At 50.6% G+C, this 26,651-nt stretch overlaps 1 protein-coding gene across 2 annotated transcripts in view; it reads left to right on the top strand.

The window, feature by feature from the left end:
- The window catches only part of GARNL3 (GTPase activating Rap/RanGAP domain like 3), a 152,960-nt gene that overhangs the window by 122,788 nt on the left and 3,521 nt on the right, over positions 1 to 26,651 (top strand). For both annotated transcript variants that reach the window (XM_039229480.1, XM_039229479.1), the window contains exons 19-28: positions 310 to 421; positions 4,415 to 4,513; positions 4,838 to 4,954; positions 5,609 to 5,784; positions 7,718 to 7,876; positions 15,670 to 15,736; positions 21,414 to 21,521; positions 22,999 to 23,117; positions 25,455 to 25,593; positions 26,384 to 26,599. In XM_039229480.1, coding sequence (XP_039085411.1) covers positions 310 to 421; positions 4,415 to 4,513; positions 4,838 to 4,954; positions 5,609 to 5,784; positions 7,718 to 7,876; positions 15,670 to 15,736; positions 21,414 to 21,521; positions 22,999 to 23,117; positions 25,455 to 25,593; positions 26,384 to 26,599 — 1,312 coding nt within the window. The remainder of the gene's footprint in view (positions 1 to 309; positions 422 to 4,414; positions 4,514 to 4,837; positions 4,955 to 5,608; positions 5,785 to 7,717; positions 7,877 to 15,669; positions 15,737 to 21,413; positions 21,522 to 22,998; positions 23,118 to 25,454; positions 25,594 to 26,383; positions 26,600 to 26,651) is intronic.

The raw sequence follows: 26,651 nt of genomic DNA, 5'->3' as shown, positions 1-26,651 counted from the left end.
ATGGTGCCAGAAACGTGGGACTTCCCTTTTTTTCCTACTGCATATGTATTTGAAAGGCAACTGAGGGGCGCCTGCCTGGCTCAGTCAGTAGAGCATGTGATGCGTGATCTCACGGTTGTGAGTTCAAGCCCCACGTTGGGTGTAGAGATTACTTAAAAATAAAATCTCTAAAAAGAGAGAGAGAGAAAGAGTCGAGTTTGGGTATGCGTGGGTCACTGTTGGAGGCGGTGTACTGTACATTTCCATCTGAGGGGCCGTGGTGTATTCTTTCCCGTGCGCTTATTCTCCGATGCTTTTGTCACCTCGCAGCCTTGGGAGCCCCAGTGTTTCTGCAGTAATTTTCCTCACGAAGCCGTGTGTGCGGATCCCTGGGGCCAGGCCTTGCTGGTTTCCACTGATGCTGGCGTCTTGCTAGTGGATGGTTAGTGAGTAGCTGTCCTTCAAATGTCTTTCTTCGTGTAACTTGTAGCACTTCTCAGATGGGTGACGGCCAGCCCACTCCCTGTAGATAAACGTGTCACCTGTCATCCACAGCAAGGTCAGAGCAAGGTTTCCTTTCCTTACGAAATCAACCCCTTCTTTTCAGGACAAGCAGAGGGAATATATTCTGAACAAGCAAGCCAGAGGGTGAGTCGCACATGACAGGTTTAGCCCTTCCCCAAATCTCCTTAGTCTGCAGTCATCAAATTACCCACAAAAGGAATCTCCTTTTTGGCCACACCTTATCATGATTCCAACATTTTTCCTTAAATCCACAAGGACACCCTTGTTATTTCAAGCCCCCATCTCAGGGACACGCCCTCCATCAAAGCTCCTTTTTTTTTTTTTTTTTTAAAGGTTTCTGATTCAGAAAGTATTCGTTGTCCAAAACAAATAATAAGAATTTAGATAACCCGTTTAGGATGGCTGTCGGAACAGATTTTGACAGGAAGACACCTTTCAACTCAATATAAACTCAAACTTTCTGACAACCAGGTGGATCGCTGTGTCTGGGGAGGCAGTCCTGTCCCTGTCCCCACAGATCAGCCGCCATGGGACGTGCCCTTGGGGAGGAGGCTGTGGACAGAGTTCACTTTCTGATGGGGATTTCATTTAGACTCTACCGTGTGGTCCCTTCCAACAGGAGGCCCCTTTGGACTTTTCCAGACTCCCGGTGAATGTCAAAGGGATTAAACACTGGTAGCAAGTCACCTCCTGAGGCTTCAGAGGGAACCATGGGCACAGAGTCTTCCAAGGGCTTCCAAGTGGCTTCCAAGGGCCCGCTGTCCACAGCACAGACACAGGCTACCGAGTCTCAGTTACCGGACTGTTTTATGAGATTCAGAAAGCCAACACTGAGAGATGCCTAAAACGGCATCATCTCCACCCCCCTAGCCAAGACCTCATTCCCTCCTCAGACCCTGTCAGCAGGTTTCCTAAGTGCCTGCCCTGTGCCGGCTCTGTGCTGGGTGCCTCCTGTGGGAAGACAGGAGAGGTGGACCAGGCTTTATAATGGATTTATTTCAGACTTCATCTGTTACTCTTGATGTGTATTTCAGTTGTGTGTCCATATTGTCATTATCTAAATATATGTGTATATAACTATATAATTGCATATATAACTCATTTACTAAAAGGCAGATAATCTAAAATTTGTAAGCGGAGAATTGAAATGAAATATTTAATACACAAACTAGAAAACCATTAGAGAATCTTTGTGTTCTGGAAGAGAACTTAACCTCTGTGAGCTTCAGGTCTGTCGGAAACGGGGAGAATTTTTTAAGCGGCTGAAAACTAGTTTACAATAATGAAAACTGATGAAATCAAATGGGAAAGATGATCCTGACTGGAAGGGATGGTGGAGATTATATTACCTGTGTTAAACGTTTAGAGCAATGTCTGGCACAGAGTAGGTATTTAGTAAACAGAAGCTATTACCTTTACAATATTCCTCTGAACGTGCTAAAAGGTAACAAAATTCATAGATTTTGCCAAAGGTGCAGCCAAATAAAATAACTTATTTAAAAAAAAAAAAGCAATAACAGACTATAGACGTTTAGTCTCATCTCTTAGTTTTATAGGTGAAAAAAACTAAAGAAATGATGTGACTTGCCCAAGATCACACAGCTGGTCAGTGGCACATCTGGGACTAGAACCCAGAGGTGATTCCTAGCCCAACACTCTTTCCACTAAACCAACTACATTTTACTTAAATCAAATTAAACTTTACCAATGTTATTGTCTTTACCCTAACACAGATTTAAAAAAAAAAAATGTAGCCTCGAGCAAATAATTATGTTCTGATCGAAAGAATGTTAAAGTCTACCTTTTTGTTGTTTTTAGGAATGAGAAAAATATGCTTTACAGTGACTGTTTGTAAGGCTTGCCTGAAAACACCACTAACAAAAAAATTCTATTAGAGATCTCTGCTTCTGGTTGTTGGGGTTTTTTTTTGTTGTTGTGTTGTGTTTGTTTTTTTTTTATGTAAAATCCAAACTAGGATCACCACATCCCCTTCTGATATTTTCATCTTTATGGATCCAAAATCTCATGGAGGTGTCAGATGTAAGGATTCCTGTAATGTGCCAGGAAATTCTTTTCTTCCACCTTGAAGGACGTTGTCTTCCCCATACGGTAGCCACATACACCCACCTCGAGCTTGGATTTGTTTCTTCAGATTATTGCTTTCATTTCCTGGGTGCACAGCACTGCGCCCCCTGTTCACTTTTGTTAAGAAGAGAATAACCCTCAAGGCTTTCTTTGTAGTCCTCCTTGTGCTTGGAAGCCATCATTCTCCTGTTATTTCTTTGTTTACCTTTTTTCTTGTCGATACTTAATCACATTATGAATTGTTTCCATGAGCGAACCTCTCCATTTCCTTTCAGGCCAGGTTCCACTCTGTCCCCATTAGCGTCTGCTTAATTGTATTAGACCCACCCCCTTGAGAGTCTGCTCCTTTCAAGGTCATTATTAAAACTCAAGATCCTTTGTATTCTAAGTGCAGCAAAAGCTACCTTGAAGGCAGACTAAACACTGATTAAATACGCTCCCACTGTTTGTTTTGGGGTTGCAGTCATAGAAAAGCCAGCTCGAAGAGACTTCGTAAAGAGATTACAAGGAGAACATGGCAGTGAAACAGCCCTCAAAGTCACATGTCAGTTTCTCATATCCCTGCTTCCCCCTCCTTCCTTAGCTACGAATAGAAACCTATTCAGCCACCTGCGGAAGATCTGATGGAGAAAAAATGCTAATTTGTTCTGTAGATGGGTGGGCTGCTACACGGTGTCCCTTTATCTTAAATGTCAAATGAAGTGCTTCTTCGTGCATGAATTCCTTACAGTCCTGGTAAGCCGTCCCTTGTGAGGCACTTATTAACCCTGGCCCAACAGCAAAAGTCTGTTCTCTCCTGGGCACCATCCAGGGAGGGATGAACTCCGAACCAGAAATTTCTAGAAGAGCCAAGACCCTCAGGGCCCCACGCACCTCAACGGTAACCAAAGAAACAAACCCAAACCCACAAGGAACTCTTGAAGATCTAAATGTCAGACAAAGCACAGATAAGAAGCCACTTCTGCCTGAACTGTCCACACCAGGACCACTTTGCCTTGCGCTGATTCTACAGCAGGCTCAGAGCAGACCCTTTGCTCATGAAAGAGTCTTAGCATGTCCTGGGGCCCCTCCATGTCCATGTCCTGGGGTCCCTCAGGAACAAAGTAATTGCTAGCAATTTACTTCCCCAGTAAGTAAGCTTAAAAACAAACCCTAAGTATCATTGCAGTCTCTGATCAGCCATTTACCTGACATCTTCCTGAACATTCCCATTACAGTTAGTTTTTCCTATCATCTCAGCAGCTTCATTGACATTTCTCTCTTATTTTTGTCTAAAAAGGAGATTTCATATTCCTCTACAGAGAAATACTGAAAATTTGTAGGTCAGCTCCCATCGATGGAGACAAGGGCATGGAATAGGGTGTGTCTATATTTGTTTTAAATACAAAAGGAAATTTTAATTTTGCTTTCTGGAGAGAGAGACAAAATCATGTAAGAAATGATGCAATTTCAAATACATGAAAATAAGAAAACCCTTAAGAGAAATGGCTGAGCTTCTTATTTTATTTTTTTTAACTTGCTGTTCAGTCCCAGTAAAAAACTGGGATGGAGAGATGCTGCTTTTTCTCTGCTGAGTATGGAAGAGAAGATGATGGTCCTGAGGCCCTGCCGCCCTGCTCCCTGTAGAGAGGAAGGAATGTCCATCCTTCTCCCTGAGCTGAGAGGAAAGGGTTGGAACTTATTGTATAGACCTTACGACCATTCCAGAAGCTGACCTTCCCTGCCTAGAGAGAACTGGGGCCCAGGACCACTCACAGGCATGTAATACAGGCTCTGAACGCGCAGGCTGGGTACAGGGTCAGGGTGACTGCGTCTCCTCTTCCAGATGACCTTCCGTCAGTGCCCGTGTTCGACAAAACCCTGCCAGTAAAACAGATGCATGTGCTGGAGACCCTGGACCTTCTGATCCTCAGAGCTGACAAAGGTGATGTTCCCCTTCCCGGTGGCATCCCTTGCGAGGGGGGGAAGCGTGTGGCCTGCTGTGGCCGACCGTGAGGGTCACAAGGGTCTGACTGCATGGGTCGTGCCAGCAACTGCTTCCCAGGTGCTCGGTGCTCTGGGTGCCCAGGTGACCCTTTGTTCTCTGAGGAGGGGACGGTGGGGGGGTGGGGGGCCCACCCTTCAGTGCACTGCTGGGGTTTCTCCCCAGTTCTGGGACACCCCAGCTCCTCGTTCTGTGGCAGTAGCTTGCCTGCACCATCTTCCCGTCTTCCCATCCATCTCCTCCTCCACCTTCTTTATCTCACAGGGAAAGACTCCCGCCTCTTTGTCTTCCGGCTCAGCGCTGTGCACAAGGCCATCGAGGGCAAACAGGCCGTGAAGGGCAAGTGCGACTGCAGGGACAACAAGCTGGAGAAAACAAAAGGTGACTGGAGTCTTCGTAATTTTGGTGATTTCTGTTCAGTGGATTCTTTTTTTTCCCTCCAACTGCCCGGATTTCCCTGGGAATGAGAACGCGTGAGTTTTTCCTCAGAGACGTCCCCAAGATAGTTGTTCACCTGAGAGAAGCCTGAGGGGCGCCTGGGCGGCTCAGTCTGTTAAGCGTCCGACTTTGGCTAAGGTCATGATCTCACGGCGCAGCTTGTGACTCCAAGCCCTGCATCAGGCTCTCTCTCTCAAAAATAAACAAATATTTAAAGAGAGAGAGAGAGAGAGCAGCCTGAGAGATAGAACAACATGTGGAGGCTTAGAGGAAAGTGTAGGCCTTGCGTGACGAGTTTTGAAGGTAAGGTAAGTTCTGGTCACACATCTGCAAAGAGAGACTTTTGGCATCTGGTTTCTGACGCTCCACTCACGGGCCGCTCTCATTCATATGGTGCCGGGGCATATGACTTGCTTAATTTTCCTGAAGTTCTACCTACCTTGTATCTCACATCTCTGTCATGCCTGGTTTCTGGAACGTTCTCAGGCATTTCCCCCCTCCCCAAGTCACACTTCATTTCCAGGGTTCTCAGGTATCGGAGCCTGGGCGCTTCCAGGCCCCCATCCTGTATTCAGCATCACTTGTTTCTCTTCCCAGGCTGCCACTTGTATGCCATCAACACTCACCACAGCAGGGAACTGAGGATCGTGGTGGCCATCCGGAATAAACTGCTCTTGATCACGAGGAAACACAACAAGCCGGGCGGGGCCGCCGGCATCTCGCTGCTGTCTCCCCTGCCCGAGTCCCCTGTGGAGGAATTCCAGTACATCAGGGTAGGCCTACTCTTCACATCCCCTCTCTCCGGGCCCCGGTGTCACGGGGCCGACTCTCTCCTCCCTCCCGGAGCCTGTCACCCACAGGGGTTGGCTTGCGGCTCAGTCGCCAGCTGGGGAACCCTCGTCGGCTGCCCTGGTTTCCCCAGAGGACTATGGCATTGGGCCTCCCCGCCCACTCCGTCCAGTCCGTTGGTGCCAGTGAGCACCCACAGGCACTGTCCTAGGCAGAGGGCCACAGGGCCACAGCAGTGAACAAGTAGTCTTCTCGTGGAGGTAGCTTTGTTGTTGCAGGATGATCTAAAGGAGGAAAAAATCCGGTGGGTTCTGAGGAGGATAACGTTAAAGTGGATTGAGGGTGGAGAGGACAATGAGTGGTGATGGGGGGATTGCTCTAGAAAGAATGTCCCAGAAGCCCTCTCTGAAAAGGTTGCCTTCGAGCAGAGATCCAGGGAAATACGAGAGGAGGTGATGAGGGTATCTGGGGCAAGGGGGTTCCAGGCAGAAGGAGCAGCCAGCTAAGGACCCGAGGCCCTGTTCAAGGCGCAGTCAAGAGGCCGCAGTGGCTGGAGCCGAGGGAACAAGGCGGGGAGGTCAGAGAGCCCTGAAGGCCGTTGCTAGGACTTTGACCTCGACTCTGAGGGAGAAGGGGCGGCCACTGGAAGGTTTGAAGCAGCGAAGTGACATGCTTTGCAAAGATTTTTTTGGCTGCTGGACAGAAAAGAGTATGGGGGAGCCCTGAGCAGATAGAAGGAGGCCCTCTGAGAGGCTAACACAGCGTCCTAGCAAGAGACGGTGGTGGCTCTGGTGGCCTCAGAAACTGCCGGGCCTGCCTTCGTAGGATTTACGGATCCTCCATGGGTGGGACCTTGAAGAGAAGCAGCCTTGAGGGCCCCATCCCTTTCCTGCTCTTACTGTCTCTTCCCTTTTTAAAAATGTTGGCATGGGCCGCCTGGGGGCTCTATCAGTTAAGCGTCTGACTTCAGCTCAGGTCTTGATCTCACGGTTCGTGGGTTCAAGCCCCGTATTGGGCTCTGTGCTGACAACTCAGAGCCTGGAGCCTGCTTCAGATTCTTTGTCTCCCTCTCTCTCTGACCCTCCCCTGCTTGCACTGTCTGTCTCTCTGTCTCTCTGTCTCTCTCTCTCTCAGAAATAAATAAAAACATTTTCTAAAAATGTTGGCATATATTATGTGAACTGTGTCACATGTTGGCTCCTAAGGCAAACTTCACCTATAGACGAGCTGAGCAATTATTTTTGCCAGAATTAAAGCCTCCTGAATTATACATATCCATTTTGGCTAATATTCAATTTAAGTGGACAGAACAGCCTGACAGTTAAGTTAAAACAAGTGAAAAGTCTGGCTCTAATTAGGTGTTAATCTTCTTAATACAGTAATTAACAATCTTAGTGACTGTTTATGAAGAACATGTACGTTTTTGTGGAGTATCGGCTCTCCTGAGCTCAAATCTTGTCTCCACCACGTAGAAGCTATGCTAATGTAGGCAAGTCATGTGACCCTCAAGTTTTAGTTTCCTTATCTGTAAAATAGAAGAAAACCTTACCTATTTCATAAGGTTGTGAGGATTCAGTGAGAACAGTGCCTGGCACTGAGTTAAGTGCTCAACAAGATTAGCCATTATTATTTTTTTATGGTGATTAAATCCCAGGACAGGGCTGGACCACCTGAGGGCTAACATGGACCGTACTGTTGAATGAGTTTTGCTAGGTGTGGGTTTTGAGGACAGGTTGTGGGAGGGGGGAGTCAGGTACAGTCTCTGCCCTTCTTTCCCTGTCCCCGCCTTCCCTGCCCTGGGAGGGGACCCTCTGCTGCATGGAGGGGGGGCAGGCGGGGCGGGGGTGGGGAGGGCTGATATGAAAATGGCTGCTGTGTGTCCTGACCCCTTCTCCCATGTCCTCATCACCCACACAGGAGATCTGTCTGTCCGACTCTCCCGCGGTGATGACCTTAGTTGATGGGCCAACCGAAGAGAGCGACAACCTCATCTGTGTGGCTTACCGACACCAGTTCGATGTGGTGAACGAGAGCACGGGGGAGGCCTTCCGGCTGCACCACGTGGAGGCCAACAGGGTGAGTTGACAGGTGTAGAGGCAAGTGAAAATCGAAGAAGACTAGGAGTGCATCTTCCAACCTCGCGATGCCATCATTAGGATGTCTTTTTTTTTAACAATTTTTTTTAATGCTCATTTTTTTGAGAGAGAGAGACAGACAGAATGTGGGGAGGGAGGGAGAGAGACACAGAATCCAAAGCAGGTTCCAGGCTCTGAGCTGTCAGCACAGAGCCCGACACGGGGCTCGAACCCACAAACCTTGAGATCATGACCTGAGCTGAAGTCAGACGCTTAACCGACTGAGCCCCTCAGGCACCCCCATGACTAGGATGTCTTTAAAACGACGTCTAACTCACCAGGACTAAGTCGTGATATCCTCTGTGTGCTGCGCCACGTGAAGTTGTCGCTGCTGTTGCTCAAAGTGGTTCAGTCTAATCTAATTGCCCCATTGCCCTGCTCGGCCTTCCCATGTCTCCCCCTGCCATTCCGTCCTCCGTCATAAAGGAGAAGTGAAGGGTCAAAAAGCTCAACATAAGTAGCTACCGAATGAGAACATCTGTTTGGCCATTCACACCGGAAGAGCCTCCTTCTCCCCGTGGCCCTGCAGACTCACAGCTTGGAGACCAGGTGGCTGGAGCGGGTCTCTGTCCCTGAAAAGGCCCCCTAGGAAAGGAGGAAGGGACAGGACACCTGAGGAGAGAGCAGGAGTGTCTGCCTCCAGCCTGAGCTGCCCAGAGCGCAGGGACGTCCTGGGTGTGGACGGGATCCAGGCCCCACCAGCAGCCGCACTCAAATGCCGAAAATGACTGGGTGGGGTTCGAACTCGGAACACCAGAGCCCCTGGAGGTAGCGAGCACTCACTAGCATGAGCCCCCGTGGCCTGTCACTGGCACCGCCCTGTTCTGACACAGCAGATCGAAGAGCTCTTTGGCTGTTTATGCCTGTCACACAGGGTGAGGCTGGATAACGCTGGAGTCCTGAGGCTCGCATGTGCACAGGCAACTCTCCGGCTTAGGTACCGAGGACGCTGTGGAGTGGGGCCATTACCCCCAGGGAGAACGTAGTTCTGATGAGGACTTCCAGACCCACAGGCGTACGCCAGCCCTGTTCCGCTAGGTCCAAGAAATGGCAGAATTCTTCCCAATTATGCTTTACAAGAGATTTAAAAAATACAAGATTATGGTTTAAAAGAGATTTTTAAAATGCAATATTTGGGCACTACCCAAATACTCATAAAAATTGCCAGTTATGGTATTAAGAAAACTTAACACCAACTGAGAGCAAGATTTTAAGAAATAGAAAACTCATGGGGCGCCTGGGTGGCTCAGTTGGTTAAGCATCTGACTCTTGATTTCAGCTCAGGTCATGATCTCATAGTTCATGAGATGGAGCTCCAAGTTGGGCTGGGCTCTGCACTGACAACACAGAGCCTGCTTGGAATTCTGTGTCTCCCTCTCTCTCCACCCCTCCCCATCTTGGGCACTCTCACTCTCTCTCAAAATAAAGAAATATTGAAAAAGAAATAGAAAAATCAGAGAGGAAAAAATATCTAGATAGAATTAGGAGAACTTCTTCAACAATTATCAATCACAGATCATCTGTCATTTCTCTTATATATACATATATTGGCGATGCCCAAATGTATCTGCAGTTGAAGTCCTCTGAGGAGCTTTAAAAGCTGCCGATGGGGGTGTCTGGGTGGGTCAGTGTTATAAGCATCAGACTTCGGCTCAGGTCATGATCTCACAGTTCACGAGTTCGATCCCCACATCAGGCTCTGTGCTGACAGCTCAGAGCCTGGAGTCTGCTTCTCATTCTGTGTCTCCCTCTCTCTTTGCCCCTCCTCTGCTTGTTCTCTCTCTCTCTCTTTCTCCCTGCCTCCTCTCTCTCTCTCTCTCTCTTTCTCTCTCTCTCTCTCTTTCTCTCTTTCTCTCTCTCTCTATCTCTCAGAAGCAAATAAAAGCATTAAAAAAAGAAAAAAGAAAAAGCTGCCAGTGCCTGGGTCCCAGCCCCAGATATTGCTGGGCTCTGGCCTGGTGGTGGAGGTGGGGGGAAGCTTTGGAATGTTTTAAATGATCCTCAGGTGCCTCTAATGTTCAGCCACATCTTGGAACCACCAGCACACACTGCTTTCCTCCGTGACTGTAACTTCCTGGAAAGCTTTAAAATGATCGGTGCTCCAACCCCACCCCAGGTCAATTAAATCAGAATTTCTAGGTGTGTGGTATGTGGGAATCAGTACGTTTTCAGTCTTATTTTAAGTCTTTCCAGATGATGCCAATATAGACCTAGTAGAACGAGTCTGGCCTGAAACTCTTCCTCATTTAAAGCCAGGAGAGCTGCTCCTCCTCCCCAGCAACTGGGAACCCGTGACCCCTTCCAGCGTCTAAGGACAGAAGGCCCAGTTGGGCTTGAAAAGTTCTTGCCCTGCTTGCTTTTCTGAGCCTCTGTGTGACCAGCCAAAGGAGCTAGAAAAATCATGAGGCGGCAAGTCTTTGTTCAATCAGCCTCTTCCCTGGCCACTAGTTTCCAAAGACTTCACATGCTTTTTCTGCTAGTAACTACTGTTTACTTCTATTTAATACCCTGATAATTCATTGGTGTTTGTGGATTTTCTTTTTTCATCTTAACGCCCAGGAAAAATCGGGTTAAAGGCGGTTTTCTTGGGTGACCCCTGTGCTTCGTTTTTCTGAAAGCTAACAGGAATAATTCTAAAATGTTCCGTCTTTTCTTCAATATGCTTTTAAAAGCTAAGTTACTGAGCTTTTTCCCTAAGAGAAAATCTTTAAAAAATAAAATAAAATATAAAATAGTAAAGCCCTCCCTCGATCTGAGTGGGCCAGGGTGCACTTTCCATCCTCTGGTCCACCCCCAGCTGCTGAGTGTCGGTGGATGCCCAGACACAGCAACTCACCTTTACAAGGAATTTACTATCTAATTGGAAAAATAAGCCCTAGAGAAAGGACCAAGGTAATGAACACAGTGTTTTCCCATAGCCAGTCAGGAACGGCCTGCAGGAGGCGGCCTGGCTTTTCCCCAAAATGTTCCTGCGACCCAGGCCCCCGTGCTACGCAGGCAGGACTGAGAGAGGCCGACCTCCCCGCAGTCACTGGGCATTTCCGGGTGATTCGGGTTACTCACACTGCTGCCCTGTGCACCGTGTAGAATTTCTGGCCTAGTTTGCGGCCTCCGTTTCTCTTCTCTTCTCAGCCAAGCCCGTTCAATCCCATTTCAGCCTTCAGCCCCTCCTCAGGGACTAAGAGAACCCTGGGTCAAGAGAGGAGGTGTTTAAGAAGCACCAAAGTAGCCATCTGACCGTCAACATCACGTTCATTTTGCCAGTAGGCCTGTGGTGACCTGCTGCCCCGGCTGCAGCAGCCGGCGTTGGCCTCTCCCCGAAGCCAAGGCGTCCTCTAGAAGTAGCAAACCACGTGGTAACGAGATCCGGGTCCCTGGCTTAGTTGCTGGGCCCGAGTGTCCATCTGACCGTCTGTCCGGAACCCAGTGGCTCTCAGTTGGGTGCTCACCCCAGAATCACCCGGGAAGGCCGGACACTGACCCGACAGTGGTTCCCACTTTCAGCTGGGGCTGGGGGCGGTGGGATGCAAACTTGGCTTGCTTCAAGGCTGTGTTTTGAATTTTCACAACCACCATAGGTTACTTTTATCATTTTAAAATGCCAGTGAAGTGGTGCTCGCTTCGGCAGCACATATACTAAAATGCCAATGAAGTGAATGACTTATTTTTAATCAAATAAATTAAAAGCTAACACCTGTGTCCTACACAAGACCTACTAGAACAGGGTCTCTAGAGTGAATATATATATTTTTTAACTCTCTTTTTTAAATTTTTTAAACATTTTACTTATTATTGAGAGACAGAGACAGAGCACGAGCAGAGGAGGGGCAGAGAGAGGGCGAGACACAGAATCTGAAGGAAGCACCAGGCTCTGAGCTGTCAGCACAGAGCCCAACATGGGGCTTGAATTCACAAACCAGATCATGACCTGAGCCAAAGTCGGACACTTAACCGATTGAGCCACCCAGGTGCCTCTAACTCCCTTTTTGTTTAATGTATGTTTTTTTTTTTTTTTTTGAGAGAGAGAGTGTGTGTGTGTGTATGTGTGTGCACCCACAAGCAGGGCAGGGGCAGGGAAAGAGGAAGACAGAGGATCCCAAGCGAGCTCTGCGCTAACAGCAGAGGGCCTGATGTGGGCCTCGAACTCATAAACCATGAGATCATGACCTGAGCCAAAGTCGGATACTTGACTGACTGAGCCGCCCAGGCGTCCCCCAGAATATATTTTTTTAAAGCTCTCTAGTTGATTCTGATGTCCTCACCAGATCGAGAAACAATGTTACGGAGACTGACTCCCACCAGGCCCTTCCCCTAGGGAGACCGACATACGTATTGAAGCATGAAATAGGTCTCACTGTGCTAAGTGTTAACAGAGGTCTGAACAATGCCAAGGAGTGCCCAAGGAAGAAATGATTCAGTCCAAGCTGTTGTATCCCTGAGGGCCAGCCCCGTGACCAGAGCTTCACCATTGCCTGCCCCAGAGCCTGAAGCTCCAAACACGGCTGTGCTGCTCCACCAGTCAGCACAGACCTGGGACCCCCCCGCACCACCACCACCACCAGAGACCTCCCACGTGCCAGCCACGTCCCTGGTGTGTGTCTGCTGCCACCGAGCTCGGACCTTGGCCCAGAAGGCTGCCTGAACTTCCTCTACTCTGTCCCTGCCACCCGCCTCTCCCACCCCTACCCAAGCACACAGACAAGCCCCGCCTCTAGGCGAACAGGCTGGCCTGGCCTGCCTCTCCCACTATAGTTAACCCTCCCATAATTATAAGAAACAGAGCCACCACTGAATGACCACTTCTGTTTCCCAGGCCCCGCGCCAGAGCACTTTGTAAGTGTTATCTCACAAAATGTGCCCGACAGCCTGCAGGGAATGTACTGTTCACGTCCCCACTTTTGCAGAAAAGGAAACTGAGGCTCAGATCGGAGGAGGCACACACTTACCCAAAACCACGCAGCTAGTAAAAGTAGCAGAGACAGGACTCGGACCCAGGCTATCTGACTCTGAAGGTTGTGCCCTTAACCCGCAGCCTGCTATAGCCTCCACAGCCATGTCCCAAGGCATGACATGAGGGGGGGCGGGGGGCCAGGCTACAAAGATGTCCTGTATTCAGTCCTGCATTCGCGGAGTATCTGCCCTGCACCTGCCCTGTGCCAGGCCCAGGCTAGGCGCTGAGCATCTACAGGCGAGGCCACGGCTTCACAAAGCTCATGTTCTCCCAGGGAGGAGGGCTCAATAAACGGACAAATAAGTGAGCATCAGACAGTGACACACAATATGCACATGATAAAAATAGAGAGATCTGATACACAGCAGAGGAAGAAATGTCTGGGATTTGACCCTCAAGTCTTTCTGCTCCCAGAGCTGGTGTTTGACCTCTGAGCCTCGCGACTCCCGCCCGCTCTAAAGCACCCGCAACTCTTGCTTATGGCATTTGCCTCATTGTACCTTGTTTTATGTATTTACTGGATTTTTCTTGAGCGGCGGAGCCCTGCCTTGTTCATTTCTGCAGGCTTCGTGGCATAGGTGCACAGCGCCAGCTGAGGACGGGAGGGGGCAGGCGTTCTGCTGGAGGGAAGCCGGAGCCAAGGCAGAGGCCCTGGCTGAGGGTGGCCAGTGAGGGCTCAGCCCAGCGGTGTGGATGACAGCGAAGAGGGGGACTGCGGGGCAGGGGGGCTACCGGAGGAGCCCCGGGGGCCCTGGGCAGCATAGCCTCTGGAAGGGGCTGGAGAGACGGGCTGAAGGAGATGGGGCCCATGCTCCGTCCTGGGGAGGTCTGGCCCCGCCTGGGGTGAGCGCAGGGACCCAGAAGACCCCTGAGGGACCCTGAGAGAGGATGCTGTTGGGCTCTGGGGTGTGGGGGTGCCCCAACTCTGGGGCTAGCACTGCTCGCCCAAAGGAGGAGGTTTTCAAGGAAGGTAGTCGTGTGTGAGGGAAAGTTAAGAGTGTTGATTGTGCGCTCGCTGCTTTGTCTTATGGAATTCTCGTTACCCTCCAGCAAAGCGAGTTTTATCCTATTACCACTTTTACAGGTGAAGACCCGGGGCCAGAGGTTAAGCTGTTTGCCCCAAGCGACCGAGGCAGTAAGTGGTGTGGGCAGGATCTTACCTCAGGTCTCCCTGACCAGAGTCCACGCTCCCACCCGCTCCCCTGCACCGCCTCCTGCCTCTCAGTGACTTGGATGTGGCATCTGTGGGGTCAAGAACAAGAAGGAGAGACTTAGAAATGTGAGCCAGGAGCTCTGAGGGGAACGTGTGCCTGAAGTAGGAGAGTTAGGGATTTTGAGCTCAGAAGGAGGCTACAAAAGATGAGTGTTTTGCGGGGCGCCTGGGTGGCTTAGTCGGTTAAGCATCCAACTTTCGCTCAGGTCATGATCTCGCGGTTCGTGGGTTCGAGCCCCGCGTCGGGCTCTGTGCTGACAGCCAGCTCAGAGCCTGGAGCCTGTTTCAGTCTGTGACTCCCTCTCTCTCTGACCCTCCCCTGCTCACGCTGTCTCTCTCTCTCCTAGAAATAAATAAAAAGCATTAAAAAAAAAATTTTTTTTTAAAAAAAAAGATGAGTGTTTTGCTAAGTGAGGGAAGGGCCTAGATGTGGAAGAAGAATCTGAGGTGGGAGAGGGGGCAGAGGGAGGAGATGCCACCTGTCAGGGGCGCTGGGGAGCTGGGCGGAGGTGCACATTGGCCAGAGGTCTTCGGTTTTGGGGAGAAGAAAATCTTCATCGAGCTCAGAGAGGACAGACCCCGATCGTGTGGGGGGCCAGACTACGGGGTGGAGGCAAGTGAGGCAGTAAAAGGAGCGGGGCACGTGTAGAGGGCCAGGGTGTGAAGCTCCGGAGGGACGTAGGACATCACCAGATTGAGCGTCTTCTCAAACCAGACACCCAGGGCCTGGGGGAGGAGTTGGCCCAGATCTCAGAAGTGGGTCTTCTGGCCCCCATTCTCCTGTGTCGTGCTGCCTCCCTCTGAGCACAGGAGAGCCAGAGAATAGAAACAGAGACCTGCCGCTGTGGTTTCGAGACTGTGACCCCCTCCACAATTGAGGCAGGGGAAGCCTAGCTCAAGTGCAGAAGGGTGAGGTGGCGAAGGGCCATGGACCCGGTTCAAATCCTGGCTGTGGCACTTCCTCACTAACTGCACCTCTCTGAGCCTCACCTTTTTTTTTTTATAAGTTTATTTATTTTGAGAGAGTGTGCGCACACAAGCAGGGGAGGGGCAGAGAGAGGCAGAGAGAGAATCCCAGGCAGGCTCCACACTGTCAGCACGAAGTCCGATGCGGGGCTCGATGTCACAAATTGTGAGATCGTGACCTGAGCCAAAATCAAGAGTCGGACGCTCAACCGACTGAGCCTCACTTCCTTCATCTGTAAAGTGGGAATAATACCGCATACTCCCCGGGATCGACATGCGAGTGAACTGAATCACCCCTGAGAGGAAGCTTTGGGAACCAGAGCACATTACCTCAATATGAGTTCCATTAACAGAGAGGGAGCCCCCCCGCCCCCCGCCTCCTCTGGCTGAGCTTCTCAAAGGGTAGAAAAGACAGAGACAAAGTCCCAGTGAAGAAAGGAAAGCGAGGCGGTTCTGTATATTGCATCATGGCCACCCGAGGCTGAAGTGAATCCACAGAGCCTGAGTCTACAGAAAGCTCAGGGCCCCCACTAAACCCTTGAACTTGAGAAAGTCTTTTCATGTGCGGTTTCCAGCCTGCTCACCACTGCCATCCCCACTGCAGGTTAATTTTGTGGCAGCTATCGATGTGTATGAAGACGGAGAGGCCGGGCTGCTCCTGTGTTACAACTGTAAGTTGCTAAAATTAACTGTTCTTTTTCTGGGCAATTTAAAGGGACTCAGCCATAGATTGACCTGATGTATTGTTGCCTTGACCTTAATTGCACTCCAGGGAGCATCTCAAAACTGCGTTTCCAACCTGGCTCTCCCAGACGTCCTGGTGAGATGGTTCAAGGGCACTGTCTCCAGGGTGTGGGTTGGTGACAGTGGCTCCACTTAGGGAGCCCTCACTGTGTGCCGTGCGCTGTGCCCAGTACCCTGCAGCGACTGTTTCATTTAATTCTCAGGGACCGTTATTACCTGTATTTGGAGATGAGGCTCCTGAGCCCTGGAGAGGTGACCTGCCTTTCTCAAGATCACGCAGCTATGGGACAGCAGACCCAGGGCTCACATTTGGGGCCCTCATGGTTCCAGTGCCCCAGATTTTAGCCTCAGTCACTATTCTACTCTTTGCTGTTTCCCGGGTGTTAGCAAAGTCAGCCTCACCCTGGCGTATCCGGCCTCACCCTAGCTGGTTCAGGTCAGGTGGTGGGGTCGGTTGGGGGCAGACCAGGTCAGATGCATCAACGAGGGTCTGTAAGGGTTTTCACCATTTCAAAAGCTAATATTAAACTACAGTTAAAAGGATCTCTTTAAGGCTAAAGGTAGTAAGAGATTTTCCTGGATCAGCCTGCCCAGTCTAACCAAAACAATAAAACCTATTTTTTTCAGCCTAGAATTGTATGGATTAGAGTAGTGATTTTCTCAGCCCGCGGGGCCAATACTTCGATTAATCTTTGATCAATAAGTATGGGAGAGCTAATTAGCAGCAGAGAAATCTGTGTGGTAAACATCGTCCTGCAAGATGCGAGATTTGACAGCCCATGTGATGCGAGGGCCGACGTGGACGCCTCCTTCAGCGTGGTCCCTGGACCCCTGGGGCTGGCTCCAGGCTGCCCCTGCTGCCCTGTTTCCCCATTACAGGGCCCAGCAGAGCAGCGGGACACGTGTTTGAAGTCACTTCTAGAGGATCTCTTCATCTTTTTCTTTAATCGCTTTAAAGTGTAGCCTTTTCAATTTATTGAAAAATCTGCGAGAAAAACTTGTGGCTGAATGCTTTACACGCTGAGGTCGATTTTTTTTTTCTTTTAACTGCTTGAGAGGATGGGAAGGATTTTAGGTGGCAGAGAAAATAAGAACAGAAAGACGGAGCACGTTATCAGAATGGGATGATTAGTCCCGAAATGAAAAGGGAGCATGGAAACAAAGGTGGATGGACATCCTCTCTGTACCAAACTTGAAGTTCATTGCCGGGAGCAGGCAGGGTTCCCCTGGGCAGGGGTGACCCAGTGCTGTGCCATGTGTGGTTCAAGTGGCCTCTCCGGGTCACGGAGCCCCACGGGAGTTCATTTCCCCTGGCTTTGGTGGCCTCCTGGCTTCAGACTATGGCTTCATCTCACGATGGGGTCGGTGTGTGTCTGTTTTCCCAGATCCACCGAGCCATCAGAAGGTAAGCTCTGTGTCTGTAGATGCCACATGGGTCAAGGCCGTGGCGATCCTAGAGATTTCCAGACCTGCCTCCATCTTCCCCAAACAGTGCCACCTGCTTCCGTTTCTCTGGCTCAGGAATCTGGCTTTCATTTTCCATCTCCCTCCTTCTTCCGGCAGGCTGCCTGGTCCCTGGTGATCAACCCCAGAGGACTAGTTGGTTTTCCCCACAGTCACCCAGGCCACTTGTGTAACTCATTCCCACACACACAGTGCGTGCTGCATTTGCTTGTTTTATCCCGACGCCTGTGCAGTGAAGGCCCCCTGCAGTGTTTGCAGCTGATTTTTCTCAGCTTCCTTTTTTTTTTTAAATGGGTGAAACTTACCTCTTTTTTTGTTTTGTTTTATTTATTTCTGAGAGAGAGACAGCATGAGCAGGGGAGGGTCAGAGAGAGAGGGAGACACAGAATCTGAAGCAGTCTCCGGGCTCTGAGCTAGCTGTCAGCACAGAGCCCAACACAGGGCTCGAACCCACGAACCAGGAGATCATGACTTGAGCCAAAGTTGGATGCTTAACCAACTGAGCCACGCAGGTGCCCCATCTCAGCTTCCTTTCTATTAAAAAACAAAACAACGTAAAAACCACTCTCATCAATTCAGTTTTATATAAAGAGACTTTTATCTCAGATATGTTAAAGATGAAAATATTGTGTAATAGAAATGAAATTTCCATTTATATGTTCTTTGAGAAAGATATATTTGCAAGATAAATTTCGGGGGGACAAAGTATAAGTAGTTCAATAGATGAATGATCTTATTTTCTTATGATTAATTTCCATCTTGAACATCAGAGTCAGTCTTTACTTAAAAAAAAAAAAGAAAGAAAGAAAACCCGGCTGTGACCTTAACTTGCTGTAATGATTCACATTCAATGCAAATGATAAATTTCACTACGAAAGGTGAACTCTGTTTGCTGATGGTGTTTTAAAGATAATCGTGCAAGGAAAGCAGAAAGGGTCACAGAAGTGCTGTTCTCAGTGTGAGCACGTCTAACCCATCTCTGATGACAGGCATGAAGATTAACAGGATTTTACCTGCGAAGCCCACAACCCGTTGCCAGGCACAGCAAGATTTTCTTTTTCCTCCTTTTAATTCCAGATTCATCAGAGCATCCGTCAGAATCCAGTTTGTTTTGTAACCTCCGTAGACTTTTCTACACGCAGAAAGGGGCTTCAGAGAAATTTGTTTTAAAACTAGAAATAGTATCTGTCACCTGCTCCCTCCCCACCAGCCGCATGGGCAAAATCAAAGGCGTGAAGGTCAAGTACTCTTAGCTGCTTCCTGTGTTTTTTAGAATCCCGCCCCTCACCCCAGCCCCCCATCCAAGCTGTCCTTTTACCACAACAGATGACCTTCTGTGTGCCAGGCACAAGTTAGATTCCGGAGATGGGGCAGTGAAAGGCGCCGCCAGGGACCACAGTGAGCTCACAGTTTAGAGGAGAGCCAGGCATGGGCGCCAGCACCCTGAGTATGAACGTGCTTCACAGCTCTGGGCCTCAAGAGACATGCTTTGCTTACTTTTCTAAATCAATTCAGTCTGATTTGGAGCCCCCTGTCCGTGGGTACAGAAACCACCAGTATTGGCCATTGGGAGGGAGAGCCCTCTACTTCTCTGGGGTCATATTGGAATCGCTGGGGCTTGGAAATGGGAGGGAGGGGCCCCCGACCTGCAGCCTGGGGCACCCCATCCATACCCGTGCGACTGTTTTTTCTCAGGCCGGCAGCTCCACTGTGGGACAGGCTGGACCCCCGAGGCACGTTCACACCGCCCAGGCATGCTCTGTGCTCCGCAAGCTCAGGTCTCCTCCACTCCAGACGCCCTCAAACCCACCAGCAATTTGCTGTCCAATGATGGGAGTTGGGGCGGGACTAGGGGGTAGAGAGGAGGTGTGCATAAGGGACCTGAGTCTTCAGGGACACATCTCTGATCTGTCCTTCCTGAGTAGGGACAGGGAAAGGAGAGCTGTTCACTCATTCAGCAAATATTTACTAAGCACCCAATGTGCCTAGGTATTTCAGCAGTGAGTAAAATACCCACAGATCCCCGCCTCTCAGAGTGTACATTTTAAGGGAGCAGGTAGACCATTAACAGGACAAGTAAGAAAAATATCTAGTATGTTGAATGGCAGTATGCGCTAAGGGGACGTAAAACAGGGAGAGGGGCTGGGGGCCAGCAGGGTTGGGGAGTGCAGGTCTCCGTTTAGGGAAGGTGGCAAAGGAAGGCCTGGCTGGGAGGGACATTCAGAGAGAAGGCCCTGAGGGAGTCAAGAAGGGGTGTGTGTTCCGGGAACATTCTGGTACTTCGATGACTGGTGAGTGTAGGTGTGAGTGGATGAAAATGATACCTGAAGAGAACCCGATTCAGGGACGGCCTGGGAGATAAAGGGCCTCTTACTCTGGTGAGCAGCCAGAGGGCTTTGAGCAGAGGGGTGACAGGATGGGACTTAAGGGTGAAAGGCCACTGGGGCCACAGTGTGGGGACCTTCACGGAAGCCGGGGGCCTGCGTTCGTGTGATGAGAGGTGGCAGGGGCTCGCACCAGCGTACCTGGAACAGAAGCAACTGGAAGAACGGAGAATGCCATTTCCTGAGAGGAGGGAAACTCTGAGAAGAGCGAGTTCGGGGGGGGGGGGGAGGGATGATCAAGAGTTGAGTTTGGACACATCAGTGCCTTCCCGATATGCTAGTAGAGACCCTGGGGACTCGGGAGAGTGCCCAATAGGACACCTTCACTTGGGAGCCATTAGCACGTAGGTGACACTCCACCCCTTACAATGTGGGGAGAGAGCGTGAGAGGAACCAGCAGACTAGGGAGTGGCTCCAGGGAAGGAAATCTCCAGAAGGGCATCAGGAGAGGAGGAGCCAGTTCCTGAAGCCCGCAGGCCCCGCCCAGCAGCTTTTTCCCATGCGTGCCCTGTGCCCTGCCACACCTCCGGGACACAGCTCTCAGTTCCTGCCAGTGGTGGGAGTGACTGCTTAAGGGGCGTGCAGTTTCCTTTTAGGGTCATCACGAGATCATAAAACTGGAGCGTGGCATTGTACACCTCTGTAAGTTTACAGAAAATACATCGAGTTGTACACTTAAAATGGATGCCTTTTATGTTATATAAATTATATCTCCGTGAACCTGTTTTTTAAAATAATTAAAAATAGGGGCACCTAGGTGGCTCAGTCGGTTAAGCATCTGACTTCGGCTCAGGTCATGATCTTGCAGTTCGTGGGTTCAAGCCCTGCGTCGGGCTCTGTGCTGACAGCTCAGAGCCTAGAGCCTGCTTCGGATTCTGTGTCTCCCTCTCTCTCTGACCCTCCCCTGCTCATGCTGTCTCTCTCTCTTAGAAATAAATAAAACAGTAAAAAAAAAAGTTTTTTTTAAATAATTAAGAATAGTTAAATTAGAAATACAAGTGTACAGGTAACACATGATGGGCTTCTGGACTAAAAGAAGCTTTTGCTTCTCTACGGACCTTCTCGCTCCAAGAGGATCTGAGCCACCTGGACTTGTGTTTAGAGCTCAGAGCAGGCCTGGAACGGGGCAGCTGTTCAGCCTTAACCTAATTCCGGTCGTGTTCCCCAAGGTGACACCGTCATCTGCCTCCAAGGTTTCCTAGTAAAATGTTGGGGAGGGTAGGTGGGCAGTGGCGGGGAGTATCCGGCTCCCACCACGTTTGTCCTGCAGAGTGAGGCTCTGAGCATGACCTGCCTTCCAGGAGGGCCTCCTCCGTCCGGAAATTCCCACCATCAGGTGCCCCTTCTTCTCTGCCGTCCAGCCCACCTGCCTTCAAACCCTGCTCCCCCCTCTGGTACTTGTGAGACTTCGGACCAGCCGCGTCACCTCTCCTGGCCTCAGTTTCGCCATCTGTAGAATGCATGGAATCACGGCCCCTACTTCCCAAGTATTCAGACTAACTAAGCTAATGTTTCTAAAGCTCAGTGCCCGAACATAGTAAATCCTCCCAAAATGGCAGCCACAAATACTTGTAGCATCATCACCGTGACCACCCCCCCGGCCTGAGAACCTGGCTTCGAGGCAGTGTTAGGACCAGCCATTTATGAAGACCCAGAAGATAGGTCGCTCTTCTGGTTGCCTATTTGTCGTGTGTCTAATTGTCCAGCCCTCAGCATTGTCACTAACAAAAAATGAGTCGCTATTGTTTTGTTGCAGACAGTTGCATCTATAAAAAGGTTTGCCCATTTAATGGGGGCTCTTTTTTGGTTCAACCCTGTGCGTCAGATTTCCAGTTCTGTTGGAACCAGGCTCCTTACGCAATTGGTAAGAAAAACCTTGATCGTTTTGCCCTCCCCCCGCATAGACCCATGTGATCTGTTCGATCCCGTGTAAGCCAACTCACTGGCTCGCTGCTATGAGTTATGTGAGTTATGTGAGTATGAGGAATATGAGGAATGTTCTTTTCCCTTTTTAATTGTTCCCCTACCTGTTCCCCCTTTGGGACTGTTGCCATCTACCGTGCCTCCCAGCTGTGAGCACGGGAGCATTTGAGAGCAATGAAATCCCCGTTTTCAGGACTTGGGTATCTTCCAGTATCATTTCATTTCTGGGCCTCGCTTTCCTTTCCCTACAATTCAAGCGTGAGATCTCCAGCCCTAAACCACTGACTGCCTTGGAGAAGCCTAAGACATTCCATGCCATTCTTACGTATTTTAAAGCTTGAGAACCCAGAGTCCCAGGAACCCGGGTACTTGGCCTGCGTGAGTGGTGGGGCTTCCCTTCTGGGGTGCAGGATCCACAGCTGGGCATCTGCCTGGTGAGAGTCAGATCAGGGCCAGGAATGTCCGAGTCAGTGCTGTTTTCCTCCAAGAATGAGGATATGACAGTAGGCAAACATTCTGGAATGTTGAGCACAGAGGACCCAATCCGGATACCGGAGGATCTAGTCAGGCTTCGATGATGAACGAGATATGGCAAAAAAGAGAGAGAGGAGGAAGGGTTAAAAATTGCTTTCAGGTTTTTTGAGCCCCAACCCTGGAGTCCCTTGAGCGAGCAAGGCGAGAGGCATGGGTGTGGGAGAAGGCCTCCGGGGGTAGAGCCACGGGAGGAGGGAGCTCACGAAGGAGAGAGCAAAGAGGGAAGAGGCCCATGTAAAGGAGCATGAAGTGGCCAGTGGGGAAGCCAAAGGTGAGGTCCCTGGACCACCAGGGCCGTTTCGGGGCCTGGAGGTGGGTGTGTCATGAAAAACCACTTCAGCAAGAGGGGCTGACCTTTAACAAATAACTCAACAAACCCATGGACTCCGAGGTGCCCTGTGAGGGACAGTGAGGAATAGGACACAGCCCCTGCCCAGGCCTACATGACCGGGCAAGCACAGAGGAGGGGATGACGGGTAACAGAGCACGAAAAGCCATCAAAGGTGGGGGGCCAGGCAGAAGAGCACGTATGGGGGGGAGGGGGTTTACTGTAGTCTGGACAAGGAGGGGGCATGTCTGTCGGGCCTTGGGCGGGTGAGCCTCCAGGAGACCAGCCTGTGAGACCGCAGTAGAGAAGCGGACAGGGGTGAAATGGAGACCACGCACGCCTGCTCGAAGCAGAGGCCTGCCAACTAAGGGGAGGCTGCCTCCGGAATGAGGCTCGCATAGAACCGAGGGCATCATTCCCCGGGGATGAGGGAGAGGAAACAGCCGGAGGGACGGGGGAGACGGGAGTTTCCGGGGCAAGGAGGGTGCCAGGGGGCCGGCACCCCCGGGGCCCCAAGCCAGGGGACTGCGGGCTGACGCGCCCCGTTGCCTTGCAGTCTGCGCCTTCCCGTACCTCCTGGCCTTCACCACCGACTCCATTGAGATCCGCCTGGTGGTGAACGGGAACCTGGTCCACACGGCGGTTGTGCCGCAGCTGCAGCTCGTGGCCTCCAGGGTGAGTCGCTCGTCTGAGGGCCTTTGGGAGAACCAGCAGCTGAACTCCAGGAGGGCATGGACCCCGGCTCATCGGGTTAGGCCCCTGTGTGCCCGAGTGCCGCCTGGCGGGAGCGAAAATGCAGGGAACAGCCCAGCCGTCTGGTTTTCATGTGCGGCCCCCTCAGGCCCCGCCCCTTGTTGGTTTTGTTAGAGTGTCGCTCAGTGCTGGTAACAGTTGGGAAGCTCTCTGCTGAAGAGAGGAATGTGCAGTCAGACGGGGTCAGGTCAGGGGTCCCCGCCGCACTGAGGAACAGCCCAAATCTGGAAAAGAAGGTGCTCAGAGTATCACTTTCTTCCTTCGCTGCTTTCCATCCTCAGCTTGATTTTGTGGCCCATGATATGGGCTAGTCGACTGGTCCACAGCTAGAAACAGAGTTTGAGCAAAACCAAGGGCCACCAGAACAAAGATGACTTTGTAAGGTGCCTTCTTTCGCTGGCACACAATCCAGGCAGTCTTGTCTTGGCCCCTCCCGCGTCAGCCCCACATGGTCCACCCTGGCCCTGCCAGGCCCAGATGGGCCCCCTGCCCAGCCCCTCTGGCACATTCTTCACCCTGACATGCATCATGCATCGCCTTGTGTGGGTGGGTGACTGCCTGCCTGTCTGCCTCCCCGACTAGGCTGACAGTTCCCCAAGTCAGGCTGTGCTGGTAAAGGTTTAATTGCCAGCCCTCTGGTGTGTGTGTGTGTGTGTGTGTGTGTGTGTGTGTGTACACATACATATATATGTACCTCAGTGGCTATAAATTCTACCGTTGGAAAAATTAAAATAGCTTATGATTTACAAATAATAAAATGGACAGTGCTTTTTATCTTAAAATCCGTTTAGCCAGTTGGCTCTCACAAAATCCCTTTGTTAATGTTTGCTGATTCTTTTAACCCACAGCCAACCTGTGGCTGCGAGTCAACCCTGATTGTACACATGAGAGGCCTATCTTAGTAGATTCATTCTTCTTCCAATAAGCTTGTTGTCAAAGAAGTCACCAAACAAACACTTCTTCCAATTTCAGCAATAGACTCAAGACGCTTCTACTTTATCTTTGCTATCAGAAATTCTCTCCATGGGGCACCTGGGTGGCTCAGTCAGTTAAGCATCTGACTTCAGCTCAGGCCATCATCTCACAGTTCATGAGTTCAAGCCCCACGTCGGGTTCTATGCCAATAGCTCAGAGCCTGGAGCCTGCTTCGGATTCTGTGTCTCCCTCTCTCTCTGTTCCTCTCCTGCTCCCACTCTGTCTCTCTCTCTCTCTCTCTCTCTCAAAAACAAATAAAGATTAAAAGAAATATTTTTAAAAAATTATCTCCATCGCACTGAGCCTAGATGGTCAACAAAACAACAAATCAATCTCTGATTTGTAGCGTCTGCCAATTTCCCTGGTGTAAATAGTCCCACCATGAGGAAGTCCAGCTTCCAGCATGAACGCACTGAACTCAGGGTTGGGAAGCCACGTGCTATCCTGCAGCATTGCCACCGCGTGGGTGCTATTGATGTAAATAACCCCAAGAGCATAGATCATGGTAAATGTAATCAAAGAATTAGGAAAGGTCCAAGTTTGACGTTGAGTACCTTCATTTTTATTTTTATTACTCTTTTAAGTTTATTTATTTTGAGAGAGTGCATGTGGGTACTTGGAGGAGGGGGAAGAAAGGCTCCCAAGCAGGCTCTGCGATGTCAGCACAGAGCCTGATATCGGACCCGATCGCATGAACTGTGAGATCATGGCCTGAGCCAAAGTCAAGAGTCAGATGCTTAACCGACTGAGCCATCCAGGCGCCCCAGTACCTTTGATTTTCGTGTAACTTATTTACGCTTAATAATGGCCTGTGTTTAACTTGCAAACCCCCTGTAAATTGGCACTCACGGGTCAGTTAAAGGCTGGCTCTGGCACACCAGTGCTCTTCTCACCAAAGCCAGCACGTTCCGGGTGTGCATGAGTGTTGCTGGAATCCGTGAATGAATGGTCCATTTCCCCATCTGTACGTGGACCCGACTGAAACCTAAATCCTTCCCCGGTCTGACACAGGCCGGCCTGCAGAAGATACATGGGAAATAGCCTCTTTTCTGTTGTCATTCAACAAACTGATAAGGGCAAGTGTGGGGAAACTGAGTCCTCGGGGGAGGTCTGGGGTGGCGGGGCAGGACTTTGGCCCCAGGAGCCCCCTGCCCCGGCTCGTTACCGCACCGCAGGCCCCGAGGACAGCTGAGCCGAGAACTGTTGCGGGCTTTGCCGTGATGGCAGGAGGGCCCTGGGTGCTGGGAACCGGGTAGCTCCGTAACGCTTTCTCTTTTATTCTAGTCGGATATATACTTCACAGCAGCCGCGGCTGTGACTGCGGCCTCGTCCGGAGGTGGCTCCAAGAGGACCAGTGAGCACAGCTCTCCTCAGACGCCCCCGGGCCGAGATGCTCCGGTGTCTCCTTCTTCCCTGGGGGAAGGTGAAGTCCAGTTTCTCACTGTCTGATTAATAGATAGTTTTAATCCATTCTGATTTCTCTAGCTCGTTCTCGAATACTGACATGTGATTACTGCCTAACGAAGTCACTACTGAACTCTATAAAAAATAAAGCACCTTGCATTCTGAATGCATCGGTTGCATTCTTAAACCTGGTGAGAACAACCCAAAAAGCCCCCTCTGAAACTATTTCAGTGGGGAGGAGGGAGTCGAGGGCCGGAAAGCCTCCCTTGCCACAGCAGAGGTGTCCTTCCCTCGGGGATGTTAACGATAAGGTAGGTTACTATAGCCTGAAGGTCAGAGCCCTGAATCGTGCCGAGCGTGCCCAGCTCTCGCTCCATCTGGCTTTGCTCACGAATCCCAGAGGCCTTTGCTGTGGTGACCGCTTTGCTCTGAGCACCGTGCTCTCCCCAACTGCTCACCACATCAGCCGTCACCTCTCCTGTCCCCGCAGAGCTTGGGGCTCCCCAAGCAGGCGGCTGTGCTGCTGAGTCTGCACCAGCTGTCTGCCCCGCCATCTGCTCTTCTCTCCTGGGCAAGCGGAGCCAGTAGCGGGTGCATTTTAGCCCACGTACCCATGAAAACCATGCCCTTAAACACCAAAGCCGTCAGCCTCCATCACTCTGTTGCCCCTAATGAGGCCTGGGAGATGGGCACGCGCCATAACTTCTTCCTTCGTGCTAACTGGGTTGAGGCGCCAGAAGTCACCCTTTTTTCTAACTAGTGCAGACTTTTCTTGAAGTTCTCATGGTCTTTTCCAAATCCTATTTCAGGTGAAACTCAGTCCAAAAATCTGTACAAGATCCCACTCAGAAACCTTGTGGGCAGAAGCATCGAAAGACCTCTGAAGTCGCCTTTGGTCTCCAAAGCCGTCACCCCACCCACATCCATCGGCCTTGGCATCGCCGCCATCCCTGTCACTCACTCCCTGTCCCTGTCCCGCATGGAGATTAAAGAAATAGCGAGCAGGACCCGCAGGGAGCTGCTGGGTAACGATGCGCCGTTTTTGTGTTTTCCCTCTTTGTAAACAGACCAGCTGGT

The sequence above is a fragment of the Hyaena hyaena genome, unplaced genomic scaffold (assembly GCF_003009895.1).
Source record: "Hyaena hyaena isolate Hyena2069 unplaced genomic scaffold, ASM300989v1 scaffold_38, whole genome shotgun sequence".
NCBI classification, from domain to species: domain Eukaryota; kingdom Metazoa; phylum Chordata; class Mammalia; order Carnivora; family Hyaenidae; genus Hyaena; species Hyaena hyaena.
Note: the sequence above shows the minus strand (reverse complement) of the source record. Positions and strands in the feature narration are given on the sequence as shown.